This window comes from Harpia harpyja, chromosome 5 (assembly GCF_026419915.1).
Source record: "Harpia harpyja isolate bHarHar1 chromosome 5, bHarHar1 primary haplotype, whole genome shotgun sequence".
Lineage (NCBI taxonomy): Eukaryota > Metazoa > Chordata > Aves > Accipitriformes > Accipitridae > Harpia > Harpia harpyja.
The window spans coordinates 59116246-59136959 of NC_068944.1; the positions used below are offsets into that span (position 1 = coordinate 59116246).

At 36.6% G+C, this 20714-nt stretch overlaps 1 protein-coding gene across 1 annotated transcript in view; it reads right to left on the reverse strand.

The window, feature by feature from the left end:
- Nucleotides 1-20714, reverse strand: part of ANGPT1 (angiopoietin 1) — a 166654-nt gene that overhangs the window by 64521 nt on the left and 81419 nt on the right. The window contains exon 4 of the mRNA XM_052788440.1: nt 12517-12749. Coding sequence (XP_052644400.1) covers nt 12517-12749 — 233 coding nt within the window. The remainder of the gene's footprint in view (nt 1-12516; nt 12750-20714) is intronic.

The window sequence follows — 20714 nt, forward strand, 5'->3', positions numbered from 1 at the left end:
AAGATCTTAATTGACTTTACACAGATTTCTAATGTTAGTTTAACTATTTTCAAATACAATGCTTATGCCAATGTTTTATGTACCTGAAAAAGAAGATTAGTCTATGTCAAGCAAAATAATATTATCATTTTTAAACCTGAATGCTTAGCCAAAATTTGGACCCCTGGAGGGTCCAAACTGGTAATGAAGTCATGCTCCTTTGAAGCAACGATGCCTATGTGGAAGATCCTGCTTTCCTGAACGGAAGAATAATTAGCAAAAGAAATAACTTCTTTCATTGCACTTTCCGAAAGTCTCTTGGTTAATTTTTAGCTCAGTAACTTTCTCCTTGGGCTACGCTACCTGTGTTTCCCTACTTGATGAATTATTTCTGTCAGTTATCAGTCTTTCAGCTGTTTCTTTTCCTCAATGCCCTAAATGATGATTTGAGTCCAGGCAATACAGCTGGTACCATCCATAACTGCCCAGAGCTCTGTCACATGGCTGCTCCCATGAAGAGGCAACAGCCCTGGCAGTGCAACTGCTCTGCAGCCCCATGGAGGAACAGGAACCCAAATCACTGAGGTTTCAGTTAACCTATAGGCTGTGAACTGCCAGGGCTAAGCAGCTGTTCTGCTGCCTCTACTAACAGGGTATTCACCTTCAGTAGAAATCTGGGTCTGCACCTGAGGTTGTAGCCTTTTCAGTTTTCTTAGAAAGGGTTACTGGCACTCGCAAGTGAGAGAGCTCAGATATATAGGGCCTTTTCCCAAAACAATAGTCAGGGAAATCCCTTAACTGATTGTTAGTTGTGTGTGCCTCTGTGTAGGGTGAGACTATTTTTCTGCTATCAGTTATGAAAATAAGTCAATAGTAAATGAGTTTACTAGTTCCTAACAGCTATCACAAATGAAGGATGCCTGCTTTTCTGCCCAGGTGTAAAGAAATACAAACTGACTACTAGGAATAAATAGCTTCTGAAATATTTAGTAATCTAAAGTTCTCCTCTAGGAGTACAAAATTTAAAATATACAATATCTATCTTTTTTTCCTAGCTGTATGAAAATTATCTAATCCCATCTCTACTAGAAAAAATATTTTTAAAAATATACTTGATTTTTTAAATTGAGATTTCTGATTGTTTTTGAGAAAATGAAGTGGTTCTCTCATTGCTTTTCAAGTCTCCGTCAGATATTTGGTGAAGAAAAAGTGCAGTTTGTCTGTAAGCAATAAAGAATGTTAAACTGCAGTTCATTATGTTGACTGAATCAATAAAATCACATTCATATCTATTAAATTATTTAAGATCTGAACTGCCATGTTTGTGAAATCAGTTGAGACTGAGTTAATCACTACAATCTTATGTCCTTTAGTGATACTGCCAGCAAATGAAAGGCAGCTGTTGGTTATTTTGCATGATAGTGACTTATTCGGACAGATATGCAGACATTTCTGTAGTGTCTTAGTGAATTATTATATTTTCATTGTTTTAATGTTTTATTTACATGAATCTAATTTTCTTATAGGACTTAATAATCACTATATATACCAGAAGACATTTTAAAAAATTCTTCATGCTTTTGAAGCCAGAAAGGAAAAGTCTCTCTCCATATCTTATTGGCAAATATAATTGACGTAAATTTTAGCTGCTCTGTCAAAAGCATCTGAGGTGAAAATTTCTGTCTGCAGATGAGCAGCTTCTAAAAAATCAAAAAGGACAAGGTTGTAAATTGATGGTTTTTACCTACAGCTGTAGCATTCCAGGACAGGTTCATTCAAGGACTACCAAATGACAGGTTTTGTCTAGATCCAGACTGCAAATAAATTTCCCCTCGATCTTGTCATGGTTCCAGACACATGGTGGGGAATCCTCTATTTCTATAGGAGACCCTGTATCTGACCTCTTTCCAACCATTTGGGTGCAGCTGCTGTGCGCCACCACAGTTTCAGTTATGATGGCAAATAGCGCCTAGCTCGCAAAGAATCAAATCAGGAACAGTTTGCTAATGTTATCAAAAGGATGTCAGTCAAATATCCCCAGTGAGGAGGCCTGGAACATGGCCCACACATGTATATATGTTCCCAGACTTAGCAGCAGGAACCACAAACAGATCTGACAGAGAAAGGGTGAAGATTATTTTTGTTTTGAGGAGGAAAAATATGCAAAGAGTTACAGCCACTCAGTTTTTGCTGATTTACAGCCAGAGGTACAGTCTGTTGTTTCAGTGGCCTAGTCTTGTATATACCAGCCTCCACTGGAGAACAAACATTAAACTGCAACCTAATAGCTGGCTGTGACATCCAACTATTTCCTGCAACAAGACAACCCTGTGACAACACAGTTGTGCTGCAAATGTCACACAAACCACAGGGAAAGGCACAAACCTGGAGGCTAAGTTCCAGTCAGATGTGCTCTCCAGGTAACCACAGTGCTTTCTACAAACTAAAATGATAGTCATGTAAGAGTACATTTGTATCTCTGTCAAAAAGGACTTGAAAAGCACACTTTCTGGATTCTAGTTTGCTCAGGTATGTAATACATGCTATGTGTTTTTCTTTTCCAAAAAATATTTCTGGATTATTAAAGCTACCACCGTCACCCAATATAGCCAATATGAAAATTACATTCCATTGAGATGTATTAAATTAAAAAGTATTGCAGTTACTTATTATTGATAAAACATTGGGAACTTTTAATGCATCTATCTAGTTAAGTAAAAGTTTTAAATGTGAACTTAAATGCACTTACTACCCAATTCTAAATTATTATAAAGACAAACTACCACCACCTGATTTAAAACTTTCTCCAACGTCAACTTTATTTCCTCCCGTATTAATACTATGTTTTATTTTCATCTCCAGAAAGTCTGAATATGATCTTAAAAAAAAGGAGGCGGGGGGGATATTAATATGAAAGCTGTATCTGGATATCTTGGACTCCAGCAGTCTTCTCAGAAAAGTCATTGTTTGTGCATGCTTGTGTACTCACATTTGTTTACTAGGGAGGTGAGTGAAAGTTTAGGACTGGAGTTCGGACATATCGTTTTCTTCCAGCAAAGTATGTATTCACCAAAATGCTTTTCAAGGTAATATTTCTTTGTGAGATTGCTTTGAACCTGACAAAAAGAGCTGGCCAAAGGCAAACTGGAAAAAAAAAGTTCATTTTGACATACTGGAATAAAATTTTTCTGTTCTGGGAACTATTGCTCCATAATCAAGTTTATAGATTATAAATTTTCAGATTCTAGTTTATAAAACTGTATTGTCAAGGCTCCCATTAATCCCAAATGAAGTTATGAGAGTGGCTATACCAGGTTACATTGTCATTCCATCCTCTCCAGTGTCCCATCTCCAGGATCAGAGGCCATAGAAGTCATGGGGCTTCCTCACCAGACTTGATCCTTTAACCCTCAATGCTCTTCTGGTTTCTCCTTTGCTTGCGTGCTCGTAAATTACTTATTTTCTCCTTATTTTGTTTTTTCTTTAGGCCTTTCCCTCCCCAGGAGGACCCTAAGGTGTTGTAAGGGCTGAGCTAACACCTGGCCCCAAAAAACAGTCTTCAGTAGGAACAGATGTCCAAAGCAGATGACTGGAGAATGGCATAAAAGCAGACAAGCATATCCAGGAATTCACAGCATAGGCACTTCCTCTGCCAGATAGAATGTCTGTATATTTAATAGGCTTTGAAAGAATTTTCTTCCATGAATTTCTCCAGTTGCTTTTTTGAAGCCACACAAATTTTAATCATTCATAGTGTCCCATACCAAGGAACTCCATACACATACCATGTGAAGGACAATCTCCCATTGTTAGCTTTTAACCAGTGTATTTCAGCTCATGACCCTTCATTCTTAGCTGAAAGCGTCAGTAATTCTGCATCCATACTCTATAAGCCACCTATGATTTCTACTGCATTCTCCTTCTATTATCTTTTACAGTGCCTGAGGTATCTCTGATATGATTAATGAATGCTATTTCACATCTTTGATAATCTGTCTTTGTAGCTTTTTCCATCTTTTTGGGGGGGGGGGGGGGGGGTTTTTTTGAGACAGTATTTGAGCACATATTTTATACAGTATTTGAGCACATCATGAATTATACTGTGGTACAATTTTTTGTGATTTCCTTTCTGTTCCTTTGTAATAATTTATAAAACACTGTTTTCATTTTGACCATTAATAGGCAAGTACCCCCTCCTGTGTCTTTCACTCAAGATTTCCTTGGGAGCTTACCTTGAACTTACACGGGTATTTTAGAAGGTGGGAGAAAATAGAACTCTAGAATTCCTTCCTTAGGCATGCTTATCTGCTGAATTATTAGAATGGAAAATGCTGGCCTTCATTTAAGAGTTCGGAGTTTATGACAGTATAAGTAAATATACATATACTCACACATTTTTAAAGTCTAAGGGAGCACTTAGTCATAATCCAAAACCCAGTGCAATGGCAGGGTGTCACTTAAAGGAGCTGTGCTGCTCTTCTAATTTCTGTTAGTTGTAGACTGCCTCCATAGTCACAGAATGAATCAGCTAACAGGAGATCTGGCAGAAAGTGTTTTGGTTTGGTGTACGGGGGCAAAAGGGGAGGCAGGCTTGGGGGTTTTGTTTGCTTGCTTACTTGTTTTGTTATTGTTGTTGTTGGTTTGTTTCTTTGTTGCACATGTTTACTATTCCACTGGAATCAGCCCAATGATCTGATTCATCCTGTGACCCTACAATCACTAGACTGGGTGGAGAAGTGGAAGGATTTTCTTCCAAGCAGCAATGACAAAAGCAAAAATAGCCTTTTTGCCATCAACCCCTAGCCCTTCACGGCTGCATGCATACAAATTACTGCATGTGGGAGGCCCGAATGGATGTGCAAACCTCTCTTAAATACAGTCCAGCGTAACTACCAGGCCGTGCTGAAATGCAGTTAGTAGGGCTACGATGATTCTACCAGCCTAGGAACTCATCCATTCTCAGGTTCATTAGGAACACTAAGGTTCATTACATACAAGAATTTCAGATCCATATTTTTAAGGTGGGAAGGAAAGAGAAAAGGTGTAACCAATTAGATGCCTTGCATTAACATTTACAGAAATGTTTTAGCAGCTAACAGAATATTACTTTTCTTTCCCACACACCCTCTAAGAGTCTGAAGTAAGAAAGGCAAACAATTGCATAGCAAGAGCACTCAAGCTATCCAACTACTTATTAAATAAATCATTTAAAACAGAATTTCCCTCCTGTAGTGCTGCAGGAATTGACTCAGTCTTGGAAAACGACATTAACATAGTAAGCTTTCATCCTCTCAAGGGCATAATTATTTACTACCTAATAAATTATCAACAGTTATCAAGTTTGTTTCCCAATAAATCCAGTCTTAGTGACTGGTAACAACAATAATACTTCGATTCACTGTGCATTTGAAAGACATCATTTAGGAATACCATAAAGTGGTCCTCATTAGTGAGCTGAAATAGAATGCCTTATGGCCCATTTACAAAGAGATAAAGACACTTAATTATCCAGCTGCAATATAGTTCCTTAAGAGTTTCTGCTTGAGACAGCAATTTTGTGAGTAACCAGCCATTCACTATGATGAGAACTAAAGAAGTCTTTCATGAACTGCTACGAGAGAGATTAAGCCACTGGCTTTGTTTAATATTTCTAGTGTCCATATTTTTTTAATTGATTTATATTTTTCCATGCAGGCACCCTAATGTGCATTTAGGGTTTCCAGCTGAAGAATGGTATGCATACAAAGAAATTTTTCACTAACAAGCCATTTGGGTGACACCAACAGTGTTGTTACTTGGTTTATGTATGCTGATATTCCCTGTAATATCTTTGGTGTGAGTGAATAATACCATTTTCATAAAGCAGAGTGAAGAGGGATTTGGCACTGACATATACTTTAGGAATGAGGGTGGGTAATTGATGTCAATATTAACAATCAAGAACTTAAATGTAAAAATATGTACTTAAATTATTCATTTTTCAGTACTAATAAATACTGACCTCCTGCTGTGACCATCAACAAGTTAATAGGGATAAAATATGGGAATCCCCAATTCTGTTTTGAAGAATTTAAATATTTTCCCACTGACATAAATTTCAAATGCTGCACATCCAAATTGACTTATTTCAGTGCTGACTCTCTAATAAACCACAGCCTGGCTTGATCCTACTTAATACACTTTGTTGCATTTAATTATACAGCATAACTTGGAAATTAAGGTATACTTGCCTGAGCAAGGTATGAAAATACTTTTTTTTACACATCATGATGATTTGGAATTAATATTGTTATTTATTTAGTTTTAGAAAACAAGAATATAAAATTAATCTGTCCCAATGTAGATACTGATCATATAAATAGCAGCACTAATATCATTACCCCTTAACAGATAATATGGAGAAGAAAGGTACTTGCAGATGCAATTCACCTCATTCTCAGAAAACTCACTTAACAAAAGTGCCTTTCTTGACTCTAAAGGAAGTCCAGACCAGGACTCTACATCAACACTGTATTATTCTTTCCAAGCACAGAAGAAAAATGACCAAGAACTGTGTCATACAACCTTAGTCTTCTACATGACTGTCTATAATCTATTAGATTTAAATATCCATGCTATTGTTTTCCAATACATGGCTGAATCAATATAATATAGAAAATTTGTCTTGCTGAACACAGTCCAAACACTAAAATTACCTTTCAGAACACCTGAATCTGTTATTCTATCCTGGGATTTCCAGTGGGAGGTTTTGGGGTTTGGGTTTTTTTTTTTTTTTAATACTAGCTTGTATTATATAAGGTGTCTTTGAAGTCTTTCTAATGAAGTAGACCAGCATCACTGCTGAGGTAATTCTGCTTATGTCAATGGAGTTTCCCCTGTGCCTGTAACCTTTGGGTCATTTCTTTGAAGTTCTCATTCTATTCTCACTCTCCTAACTTCAGCATAAATTTAACATCATAACAACTGTGGTTTAAGAAGTGGAATGGACTACTTACCATTTAATATTTTGAATAAATTAATTGCTATGCCTTTTTAAAGCATAAATTCCATTCAAATAAATTTTTGGACATACATACTTTTCCTGCATAATTTTCTAAAACGTGAAAACTACCCATAAACCAGGAGATTGGTACCTTTTCAGAAATGCCAGACCCACTAACGACGTTATTTACTTCATGAACTCAATAGGCACTTCTGGGGAGGTAAATTCCTAGCATATATGTGTATTATTTTGAGAATTAAGCTTAGCTTCTTGTCAGCATTCAAGAGGAGGCTAATGCTTCATTTGTCTCCTACTAGGAGGTCACAAAACCAGATCCATGACAAAACTTTCTCTACTGTTCCATTAGTTCTCTGAAGTATCTAAGTTTAGACCAAATATTTTAACAAGGTATATTATTATGCAGTCTGACAGACAACATAAAAAACAGGAAAAAGAAAATAAGTTTATGGTTAAATATACTTTCCCATTGAATTTTTACATTCCCTTATCCTGTGGGTAGGAGTACTTGGGCAGCTATCCTAAGTTATGCAAATTAATGTTAGCACAATAGACAGTCTAGATCTATTTTCTTATACTGGAATAAAAAGGCAATGTATTTGAAAATATATGTGACTTTTGACTGGACATGTTCTGTGGTGTTTGGCTTTAAACATAATTTCCCACTGGACCAATACAATTTCTGAATTACTTGGTTTGAACTTATATACACTTCTTTGATGGTGATATTATCTATTGCTTAACATAATTTGTAGTGTATTCCTTGTTTTGTTTTGGTTTTGGGTTGGGTTTGGGGTTTTTTTTTGAGTAATATTTGCGTGACTCTCTACTTAGCACTGCATATCCTTTTCATAAGTAATTTTTCTGATGTGGAAGCTTAGACAGTCTGTCATTTAAACTCTTTACTGTGTTACAGATTTATTGTTTGTCAGTGACAGCAATGTGCCAAAATGCTTTATCCATCCTCAGACAAATAATACTCAAAGTAGTATGAGGAATGAACACTTTAAAGAAAACAATAATCACAAAATCTTTGATGACCTTTGCAAAGAACAATGTGATCCCTATCCAACTCTTACCTGCTCCAGGTGAAGGACTTCTACAGTCTTGGAGATAGTCATGCAATATCTCTATGGTGATTAATTAAGTCTTCACCTCAATGTTTCTATGTCTCCATCTTTTGTTGGGGAAAAGTAAAAGTTTCAAGCATTTATCTATATTTGAATTTGGAGATTACTTAATCATTAAAAGTTACTTTAAATTTTCACTGTACTGAACAATCATTTCATTTAGAAGACTAGTGTCTGAAAGTGCTGCTTTTTTAGAAATTCTGTCATAGAAATTTATTGGCAGCCGCTGCCCATGTTGTTGCCCCTGCCTAAAAAATATTTAGACAATGTGACAAATCTATTTAGCCATAGGCACAGGCCAAAATGGAGACATGTGACTCCCCACGGTATCCTGCATATATTTGACTCTCCGTAGGCTTTGTGGCCTATTAGAGAGTCTATTTTAAGGATTACATGCAACTGAAATCCTGGAATTGCTCACACTGGGACAGAGGTGGGTGGTATTTTGGAAGCCAAACTCACAAACAATTCCAAGTTTTACAGGTGGCCCCCATCCCAAAACTGGTCTGTACCAAAACTGACACTGAAAGTGGGATCTGGATTTTGTATTTAGGTCCATCTATATTTTAAAGATTTATCCTTTGTGTGGCTTTTACCATTTTCTCTCTTCCTCATTTGCCTTTATATCCTTCAGAAATCCTCCTAAAGTTTGTCTAGCCAGGGTGGAAGTACCAAAGCAGATTTTTTAGGGTTATCATCTAGTACTAGGGACTATGTTAGCTAAGCTTCTCAGAGTGTAAAACCAAACAAAAGCAGTTTCTGTTCAGCCCTCTATCTCTACACTATTCAGCTATATTATTCACAGGCTCCTAGCAGGCAAACTTCTGAAAGTTTCCCGACTTATTTAAATTAAACTAAAAATAAATTTTCTGATATGATTATGGCATTACTGGAGGAAATTTATCTCATGTTTTGTAATCAAAAAGCAATGGTTATCACCAGCTTGGTTTCAAATGAAGTTGTTTAGCTGTAGTATTATTATTTTATAAAAAATAGTTATAAAATACTAATTTCAGTTTCACAAATTGGAAAATCCTGAATACTGTGACTTATTCAAGGAAGAAGATAATTTTCCTGTCTGTGACGTATCCTGGGGCAGATTTTTAGGTTTCTTGATACAGATAATAGTTTTTAAAATATATACGCATACATATAATATAAAATATATGGACTTACATTTTTAATTTATGGTTGAAAAACCAACAAAGGTACTTAAAACTATTCTCAAAATAACCACAGGATTTAGACATACTTTGCAATTCCTCTCAACTTCTGTGTTCATCCTTAGGAAGTTACTCATCTTTGACAATCTGTCCTTCTAGATTTGATGCCTTGCTTAGGTTGTGCTTCCTTTCAATAATGAGTGTCCCTAGTTGAAAGCCTGAAGTTTTTAAGGGGACCCATCCTATTCAAAATTTTGCTATTCAAAATCAAAATAATTTCAAATTCAAAATTCAAAGATCATTATCAATCTCAATGATATCTAGCAACCTTAACTTAATCAAATACTCTCTTTTATCAACAGAAAACATCTCACAATATTACTGGCTGTTCCTTTTCTCCCTACCATTAGTTATTTTGTATACTTCCATAAAGCATACCACATACCTTCTTTCCCATCTAATAGTTCTGTATATTACAGCTCTCTCTCCTCATATGGAAATCGTTCCATGTCTCTAATTATTTCCATTGTCCTATTCTTTCCTGGACCATTTCCATTTCTGTTATATCCCTTATGAAATTAGATGACTGAGATTTACCAAAGTATAAGACAGAAGGAGTGTCACTGATTTATGTATCACATTTTGTTATTCTCTATCTCCCAATAAACACCAGTTCTCACAGTACATTTTATGTTTTGAATATTAGTGCACAGAAAGACTTGTGTAAGACTATCTAAACTTCATATTTTTGTGTGAATTCAGAGTAGCTCCAGTGGTACTTCCCAGCATGCATACTTTTCCATCTTCAACATATATTTGCACAGACTGAAGCTGGTATTAATTTTTGGTACAACCAAATGCTTTAGTATTCAGCCTTCATTAGAGTGGTCTTGTGCTCCAGGATAATATTATTTTAACTTAAACTGTCTGGCTCCTTTTTCAGCTGTGAATGTACTTACCAAAAATGTTGGTCAGCTAGACTTAAACAGACAGTAAGTGGAAACATTTCGCCAATTATTTCTCTTTAAATTATTCTCTTTAAATAACAAAGGTATCCAAGGAAAATTCTGAACATGTTAATACACAAAAGGTAATGAAGTTCAAAATCAAGGGTTTGAGTTAGGCTATGAAAATTATATTTATGATTTCACTGTGCTGGGCATCTTTTATTTCCACAGTTCCTCAGAAGTAAAGGAACTGCTGAAAATTCACGTTTTCAGGCACCTGAATTTGTACCCAGGAGCCCAATTTGAAATATCCACTTCTGTAATCCTCACTCAAAGTTTTTATAAGAAGCAGCTGAGGACACTAAGTTTAGGAAAAATGTTGGTTAGTTTGTGGTTTTTTTTTTTTCTTTGACTCAAATTCAAAATTGTTAGAAAATCTTTCTAACCTTAAAAAAAACTTGCAGTATATCTCTGCATGAGAATAATATATCTTTCATTTTGATATTAATTTTAAAGTACTCTGGAGCTCTATTAGAACACTCTGAACACAGCTTTGCCAGGTTTCTTTGCCAAAAGACCAGAAAACATAATAAAGGATTTGCATTGCATCACAGTGTTTCTCTACTGATATGAGAACAGCCTACTATGACGGATGTTATTTAATTCAAAATGCTGGGGAACTATATAAGAGAGTAAGCAGAAGGGAACGTTTAGAATGAACATGAGGGGGAAAAAAAGTTTTTTAAAAAAAATGTCTATCAACACAGGCCCAAACATGCAACACTTCCAAAGGAAGAGATCTAATCCTTGTCACTGGAGCAGTTTAGATTTAAGCCACACAAGTTGCATGGGAATATATAGTAGAGAGCAAACTCACACTGCCTTGAGCTGAATAGTTTGAATGATCTAATATGTCTTCTGCCTCTTAAACAGAGTATTGAATAACGATACAGGTGATGAGGTTTTTACTGGGGGGACACGGTTGTTGTTTGGGGTTTTTGTTTGGTTTTTTGCTTTTTGGTTTTTAGATAATTTGTGGCACTTAGAGCTCTAGAATTGCAATGAGCAAATATGCTGGGCTTTTCTGACTGCTGGTACTTAACCTCACATAGACCTCTTTCCACACTCACTGAATGACTAGCACAACTCGCACAGGTACAGTTTGTCTCTAAGTTTACCCCGTACCCTTTCTCAGAAGAGTTTTAATGGCTTCTTCCCAGATGGATATTATTTTATTTCCTCAACTTTCTTTCTCCCAGTATTTTTAACCCTCTGCATGCTATACCAGGCACAGCTGTTAATCTTTTAGCTGTTTTTCTTAGCACATGCCTTTTCTTTTATATTCTCCCTTACGTTTCTTCTTCCCTCTCTTCTATATGACTTTGCCTTGGGTTTAGTAGTTACCGATTTGTTCTTTCCAGTGTCCCATTTCTGTCCTTTAAAGTGGTCTCCATTCACCCATCTCCCTTTAGTTCTGATGAAAGGAATTTCTTTCCAGAGACATTCTGCAGTGTCTGTAACATTTGAAAATTGAAATTCTACCTGAATTTCTTACTCAGTCTCTGTAAGAAATCTGTTTACTAAGACAGACAGACTTGAGGAGAATTGTCCTAGAGTCTTTGTCAATCCCTTCTTTCAAAGGATGTTATTTCCATCTTTTGTGCTTGTAGTATCTCTAATGCACCCAGAAATAAACAAAATCCAGCAAGGCAGAAGGAAGAAAAATGGTCCCTTATTATAAATAAAATCTTATTCAAGAGAAGAGATTCTTCTTTTGGTTGTCTACAGCACCATAAGTGCCTACATCCAAGTTCATCAATGTTATAACCCATATATATGTATAAAGTTCTGGGTTACTTTCCTTCGTTTAGTACCCTGTTCTCTCCAATGATTGTAAAGGAAGTCTAGACTAAATTAGATATAGGCTTCTATAAAGTTAACATCCACAGCTGGTTGGATTAATCCCAGCAGAAGGAGACATGCTCAGAGGAGCAAATCAGTATTGCTAACATGAAGTCAATGGAATTATGGCCTACATCAGCTACGGTCAAGGTATAACAACTCAATGATATTGAATTCAGAAAATCAAATATGGCCGTTGTTAGTACAAGGATTGGCCTCAGCATTGTCCGAACCTTATTTGATTTGTGGGTTCTCATCAGCTCTTTTGTCCTCAATTATAATGCCTTTTTCTTTCTTGGAATAAGCTTATTAAGTTCTGCCTTTCCAAAAATTCAGGACTTACTTCAGAATAAATTTCCTAGTACTTCTAATGTTTTATAATGCTGCTTTCTTACCTCCTTCCTTGGAACAGAGGGTGATCAGAGCGTGAACTGTATCCATCAGTTCAAGCTGCTGTTTCTGCAGGACACTGTTATTGCTTGTTGCCTTGTTTAACTGCTTCTCTAGTTCCTGGATTATGTAGCTTTGTCGTGTGACCAAGCTTTGTAGGTTCTCTTTTTCCTCCTTCAAAGTGTCCAGCTCCTCTTTATGCCTTTCTTCCATTTCTAGAATTCTGTGCTCAAGTAAACTAAAATGAAATAAAACAGTTAGTAGATACTACTTCATTCCAACATATTTATTAATACAGAAAACAGAACTATTTTCTTTTTCACCATAGTGTTCAGTACATAAATGATTTATTCTAAAAATACCACATCTACTAATTCAACCCACTGATTATCAAGTAGCCAAATATAACTGATCTCTAAGGTTCCATTTTGTGATGTTTGCATGCTGTAGTGCTTAGAGTAAAGTGGACGGAACTGCATATCTAGTTGTTACAACCATCCAAGTGCACGAGCATAGGGCCAGTAACACATTTGTATATAGAAGTTCAGTCAGAAAAGCCTAAGTTAGGCAAAGGACGGAGAAGAGCAGGGCACTGAAAAGGGAAAGCTGGGAAAGGAATTGTGCACCAGATCAGTGGTATCTGTTTTCACATTAAGAATAATACTGTTTCCCCAAAAGATAAATCAGAAGTTTGCATTTTAAGGTAGGATTCCCTTGTTTTCCTTGAGTCCACATATGTATTTCCCCCCTGGCCTTTTCTTGTTCCACAAAAGGCTCCTCATAAAGAAAACTGTTGGACATCATACCATGCAGCCTGCTTACATCAATTTTCATAAATAATTTTACACATGTATGGGAACACTTTTGTTTGATTAATATTCTTTTTCTAGTACCCCTCTCTGTCCTGAGTTGGAAGTGTACAATTTACAAAGACAAAAGGCATATCAGATTATATCTGGAAGAATAGAGGAGCTGTAGACATAAAGGACAGCTAGTATCTGTCAACAGTGAACAAGAAGTTTTTTCAGGCCAGTGCTTTGGTGCTGGGGTGGGAGTTTAGCAGAAAGAATTTATTAATATTAGATAAAGAAATTAATTCAATCCCTCTGATACTTTCTATTCAGTAATTCTACTGTATACGCCAAAAGAGGTGTTTCTTATGCCTGTAAACCAACTGGTCATTACACACTTGCCAACAAACTGCTTCCTGTTCAAGTCAGTCTTAGGTTTTATTTATTTGCACTCTCCCCCCACCTTTGTTTTTACTTCTGGATAATAGATCAGTGGCAAAATGCCTGCATAATTTCAGGTCATTTAACCTAACTGAAGAATGTAATAAAATCCATATGGAGTTGTTTCCACTAGATATCACGGAGCCTTAATGTGAGCTGTTACAAATGATAACAATGCAAAGATTAAATTCAGTCCCTGGATTTGCTGTACAAGCTAGAGTAATATAAAACTTTTTTTTTTTTTAAATAAAAGAAACCAAACAGCAAATCCCTTTTTCTGAAATGTTATAAATGTGGACTTACAAAGATACTGAAGAAAATATACTTTGTAACATCAACATATCTAGTTCTGTGAAAACTAGAAGTATCTGGGTAAAGGGGGGGGGGGGGGAAGATGGGAAGGGAAAACACTTTTTCATGGGGTCCCAAACACCAAGGGGAACATGATATGTCATTCTAAAAGGCTCATTAATTAGTAACAAAAGCATAACAAGATTCAGTGGACTGGAATCGGATGATAGGAAGTTTCAATCTGAAACAAAGTATGGATTTTGAAGCCAATGACAATAAATTATTTTAACACTTTATCAGACGTGCAGCTGATTTTTTTCATCACTTGACCTCTAACATTAAATACAATGCCTTTATACTCTAGACTCACATGGATTTTTTTGCAAATATTTGTGTGGAAGTCTTTGAGCTTTGTTATGCAGAAGATCAGACTAATTAGTTTTGTTAGGCAGAAGTGGTTGAAAATGTTCTGATGGAACCGGTTTTGGTCATAAAATACTGTTCAAAAAAATAAAAAAAAATATTCTATGTGAATTTTACCAGTTCTGTCCGTATTTTCACAGAAATTATTGAAATGCTCATTTTGATTCTAAATTTTAACTTTTCTGATAGACTATAACTTATATCAATGCACTTTGGATAGGAACAAGGTGGGCCCTGGGCACAGTCTGTGATCGAATGGGTGCTAGGTGTGGCTACATCCCAGTCTGACATACAGTCATCGAAAATGTTGTGTATTGTCAATGTAAGAGAAGATGCCGTTCTTGAAGCTAGAATATTGCTTTATAGTTAAATAGTAAGTAGAGACAAAAAAAGTTCCCTTTATCTTTGTTGATATCCAAGTACAGTACATGTCATTTCTCTAATTCCACAACATCCTATCTGTATGTCCACATCGAAATGATTTCCATATCTCAATGATTCCATGTAAAAGAAAGAGCCTTTGACAGCCACAATTTCTGCATTGCATTATTTTTTTCCCACTGTAGCCCTCCTAAGACCGTAGCAAATGAACCCATGGTGATGACAGTCTTATTTGTAGCAACACTGGCCATGTCAAGAAAGAAGGAAGAAGCTGACAATGTTTAGAGCTTCCCAGTTTGGTGCCTACAGAGACAGACAGCAAGCATATGTTTTACGGCTTTAGTAATAATACATCCTAATATTTATGAATGGTGTGTCAACAACATGTGGTGGAAAGATCGGAGTGTCACAGCACATGGTTCTTTTACAGTTTTCTATGTAGATTAAAAGTCCTGTTATTATAAACTGCAAAACTAAGCTATTTTAAGGAATGCATATGCATTTATGCAATGATCTTTCTATATCCATAAATCTACAACAGATAAGAATAAAGTCCTGAGGATAGGACCACTCCCTGTATTCCTGAGAGAAATCCAAAACATTCATTGTGTTTTACTAAGAAGCAGTGAGAAACCTTTGGTCAAAGCTCCAAATGAACAAAAGCAAAAACTTCACATAGACTGGGGATTTCTGTACTGGCCGGTTCCAAAAGGAAGAAATCCTTAAACAGCATGAGAAAAGCTGCTCTTAAGGCCTTTGACACCAACGAGGCCAGAATTTTTCATTTGTATTGTTACATTCATATTTATTATAGCTCATTTAAATTTTAAAAAAAATAATTGCTAGGAACCCCATCAAAAAATCTTGAAACAGGTTGAAACCCGTTACAAAGATATTTAGATTTTTTTTTTTAACAGTTGTGAGACCACTCTGTTCTCTCTTTTTTCCTTGTGACATCGGACAATTTCTAACAGACAAGTACCATGAAGAAATAATTTTGCTGAGTGCTTGGTAAAGATATTTTCTCAATTTTTTAAAGAGGCATTGTGAAGACAGAGTTAAAATGACAGTATTTGTATTAGGTTTCATTAATAACTATTGCTGACATAAAATATTAAAGAAAACAAAAAGGCGGCTGTTTCTATACCAATTAGTCCAACAATCTGTAAAGGTTGACTGAAATTGTTATATAACATTCTTTTATAACACTTTCCAGTAAAACGTTATGGGCATGATGTATTGACTGGCTTTTTTACAGTAAGTTTACCGTATACATTTCCTATACATTTGAAATTCCTATACATTTCCTATATGTTTGAAATTCCTGTATGTTTGAAAACATTACTGACCCAGACAGATGAAGCAGTCATGGGAACTACAATACTCACAATAAAAATAAATCACCATTCACTAGAAGCATCATATGTATACATATATATATAATCATACACATACACATATGTATGTGTATTATTTATAATTGTTAACATGGATAAACACCAGTATTATCCATTGGACAATGACTCTTTGGAGTCATTATCTAGAAGTCAATTAAATTAAAAACAAACACACACACCCCAAACACAGACAAACTTAATTTTCCTAAAGGTTAACCATGTCTCAATATCTAACCTACGGATCTTGGCGAGGCTAAGAATCTGTTTTCAACCAGACAAATTATTTGTTAACTTTGTCAGGATATAAGCCAGTGGGATGCCTTGGTGCAACTGTGCTGTGTCCAGCTGATTCAGAAAAAGCCCTCTGATAACACTGGAGAGGGTAGAAGACCCATACGGAAGTCAAAGAACGCCTTCCAGTGAAAGCTGTTGTCATTTTGAAAGGTGATGAAGTAGAACATATAGAAAGCACTCTGGTAGCTCTCTGGGGAGGAAGGAAAGTCTGGTTTAGACAATCTGCCTTATAAGGTAGGTAGTTTATTCACTAATCCATTCCAGACCACAGCAGTTTAAGAGGATTTTTTATCTTTGTTTTCAGAGGCCTCAGTTTAGACACGTGAGAACAGGATATAGACCAGATCTTAGAGATGGACATCTTTTGTATTAAAATAATCTTTTAAAAAATCTGGATTTATTAAAAAAACAGATAAAAACATTTACTTTGTTGAGCTATTCAATAAATAAAGACAAGTAGCATCACACTAGCAAAAAATTCTTCAGCTGTATACGTGTGGTTTTCTTGTATTATGTATGTACGGGAAGACAAACAGGTAGAGGATTTAAATGCTTACTTTAGAGTGCAAGAATGGCATTTTCTCATTGAGACAGCTTCTTTGTACTTGGCTTTACGTGAGTGAAATTTTCCTTATATTGTTAGCTGCTGACCACTCATACTTTGGTGGTCTGATATTGTCTGATCAGTTTAAGGAAATATAAAAATATGTCCCCATATTTCTTAAGGCCAGTAAAGTAACTGGTCCCTTAGCATCACTAAGCTTATTTTTTATACCAGTGAAAAGATAATTCCATTGAAATCACAAAAGTGAAATGAAAAATCTGGATTTATCTTTTTAGTATGTACGAGACCTGCAAATAAAACTCATTAGACATATTGTGTTTCCTCATCTTTCACACAGACAGATGGAAATTCAAGAATCATTCTTGAGCCCTCGCTTTTCATAGGATGCAACAATTCTTGTATTGAATGTGTTAATGTAGTTTGATTGTCTGCAAATTCAAGTAGGATTTTATGTTTAAATTTCACTTCCACTGTTTATTGCTGGAAGATCCAGAATTCCATTATATTTTTCCTCATTCATTTCATTTGAGTAAATAAAAAGTTATTTTCACACTTGCATATTGAAACAAATGGCACACAATAAGTTAAATGAAGCTGGTACACTCTGGAGAAAAAAAGGGGGCTCATAAAGGCAGTTGAGCAAGGAAATCTTTCAAGGATAAACCAAAATAGTTTTTAGAAAGCTCTTGTGGGAGAGAAAAATGGCAGTGGAAGAAACTACCATTTACATTATAGTGGGTGGGAACCCACAAGACTAAATTATTTATGGCATGAGAGCACTCTATAGAAACACAATTCTGGGGCAAATGTGACTCTACTTATGCCATGGAACATCTTTCACTTCAGTGGGATAAAAAGAAAAAATTGGCCACTCTTCCCAGCACAGGCAGGAAGTAGAGAAAGGCCAAGAATAGATATATTTCTAGTCTAAAGAACACGCATTGGTCCCCTGTTGATATGCAGTGTTCATTTTATTTGAGGATAATATACAAGTTACTGTAGTACATCAACCATCAGTTATTATTACTATAAGATTTTGCATTACGTTCATCCAAAATACAATTCTTTGAAAGTGATTAAGGTCATTATTTTTATTTTACATAGAGGAAATTTTAGCACAGAGAAAGAAATTATCTGCCCACAGTACACCATCTGTTTTGATTATTTTTGCTATTGTAATAGTTCCTACACTGGTTCCTACTGTGGTGTACACCTACTGCAAAAGAAAGGCCCTTTCCAAAAAAGATTTCAGTCTGCATAGGCAACATGGATAAAAGGAATTTTCTCTATTTTATTGATCTGAAAGTGATACGGAGAAGGATGAAGACATTTTAACTGCAAATAAGTACTGAATGTAGCCTCACGGTAACCTATAAGTACTGTTTAAAGTTAAGCAAGCTAAAATCATTGGCATGTCAAGAAACATAGTATCTGCTCAGATCACCAAGATTTGTCCCATAGTGAACTTGACACACACATAATTGATTTCAGGATCAGGACCTACAAGGCCACAACTATGCAGTTCTTTGTTAGGAGTAGATGATGATACAGGAGCTGATGATCCATATTTTAGTGTAATCATAACATTGCCCTCTCCCTAATTTTATCACTCCCAAGGAGAGAGTAACAGAACCTGGACAGTGTATGCCAGGTTCTTGCTTCATTAGAAGATGAAACTCCATGTGCTTTTTCATTTATCCACATACAACTATACTTCTGAGAGAAACAATTGGGTATAAAGTGTGCTTTTTAACATACCCCTCCTTTTCTTCTGAAAAAACAAGGCAGATCCTTTTGTCATGTCAGATCATTTCATCATAATGTCAGCCAAGTCAAAGGTCAACTTAAGTAAAACTTGTTTACTGACATGAAGGTTTTACACCCTGACACATAGCTAAGATAAATAAATAAATTGAGATTATTAAGTACACAAGACTCAGTCTCTTGAGCAGCCAATAAAACTTTGTTGCTAACCAGATTGCAGCAGATAAAAATGCAAGTATTTATATACTTAACTAATGCTTGGGTTAATCCCAGATTGAAATAGGTTTGTAGAATATGTAGAACAAACTGCCTCCTGCACATGCCTACTCTCTCCATGGACTACAGGGAGAGCCCACACACACAGTTTAGGTGAATAACTTAATTTTGAGATGGCTGAAGTCAAAGTTAATCCCACACTAATTCATTCATATTTCCAATTGGTCAAGGGAAATCTGTGGAGTTCAAGAGTTTCAGTGTAATCCAATTTCTCCAGAATAACATCTGCTGGAATTACTGGTTATAAACAGTTGCTAGATTAAATACATTAAATTGGTTTTCATAACCAGTAGCAATAATGGTATATTATTTGACCAGCTTTGCAACTGGTCACATTTAGCAAACACATTTCTCTGTAACAATATTTTCTAGTTTTCATCATTATCTGTTTTTTTGCCTTCTTTTCGCAGTAGCTCCTTGCCTATTGTGGTGTTAGTCTTCCTCATGTATAACCCTGGGCAAGTTCTTCCTGCCTCAGCTGCTGATTCCTGTCCAGCAGCACCGGAGTCATGCTGCCTTTTTTGGCAAACTGTCTGATCTCAGTTTAAACAGTCCACTAAAGCTTGTACAGGATGCTTCAGTAACTACCTCACTTTTAAAGCTGTTTGCCTTATTCCAATGTCAAATGTAGATACAGAAAATAGAAACCTTAGGGCTAGTCAGACTTACCTCACAGTTGTTCTTTCTAGAAGGGAGCTGAGAGTGAAGCTGCAGAGTAAAAGCACTCTCTGTCCTCCCTGCTTAAACCTGGCTGTTACAGAGGCAGGAATATGAGCCTTAGGTCTCTAGAAGGGCAGCCAAGAAGGAAAAGGCTTTACCCACTGCATTAAGCGCAGATGCCCGGGTACGGGCAGTGGGGGCTGCAGGGGTGGCCTCTCTGAGGAGAAGCCGGGGCTGCCCCGTGCCGGACACGGCCGGTTCCAGCTGGTTCCAACCAACCTCAACAGACCCACCGCAGGGCATGGCTGAGCCTGTCAGCCAGGGTGGTGGTGCCTCCGTGACAACGTATTTAAGAAAGGGTAAAACCACCACATGACAGTGTGAGGAGTAAGGGAAAAAAGTGAGAGAAACAATGCTGTAGACACCAAGGACAGAGAAGAAGGAGGGAAGGAGGCACCAGAGCAGAGATTCCCCTGCAGCCTGTGGGAGAGACCATGGCGGAGCAGGTATTTCCCATGGAGGACCCCACGCTGGAGCAGGTGGAGATGACCAGAAGGAAGATGTAGCCTATGGAGAGCCCACGTTGGAGCAATCCTATCCTGAAGGACTGCAGCCCATGGGAAAGAACCACACTGGAGAAGGAAAGTGGTGTGAACTAACACCACAACCCCCATTCCTCATCCCCCTGCACTGCTCAGGGAGGGGGGGAGGTAGAAGAGTCAGGAGTGAAGTTGAGCCTGGGAGAAGGGGAGTTAGGGGGGAAAAGTCTTTTTTGTTTTGTTTATGTTTCTCACTACCCTACACTGTTATTAATTGGCAATAAATGAGGCTTTTTTTTGCCCATGACAGTAACTGGTAAGTGATCTCCCTGTCTTTATCTCAGCCACAGTCTTTCCTTATATTTTCTCCCTCTGCCCTGT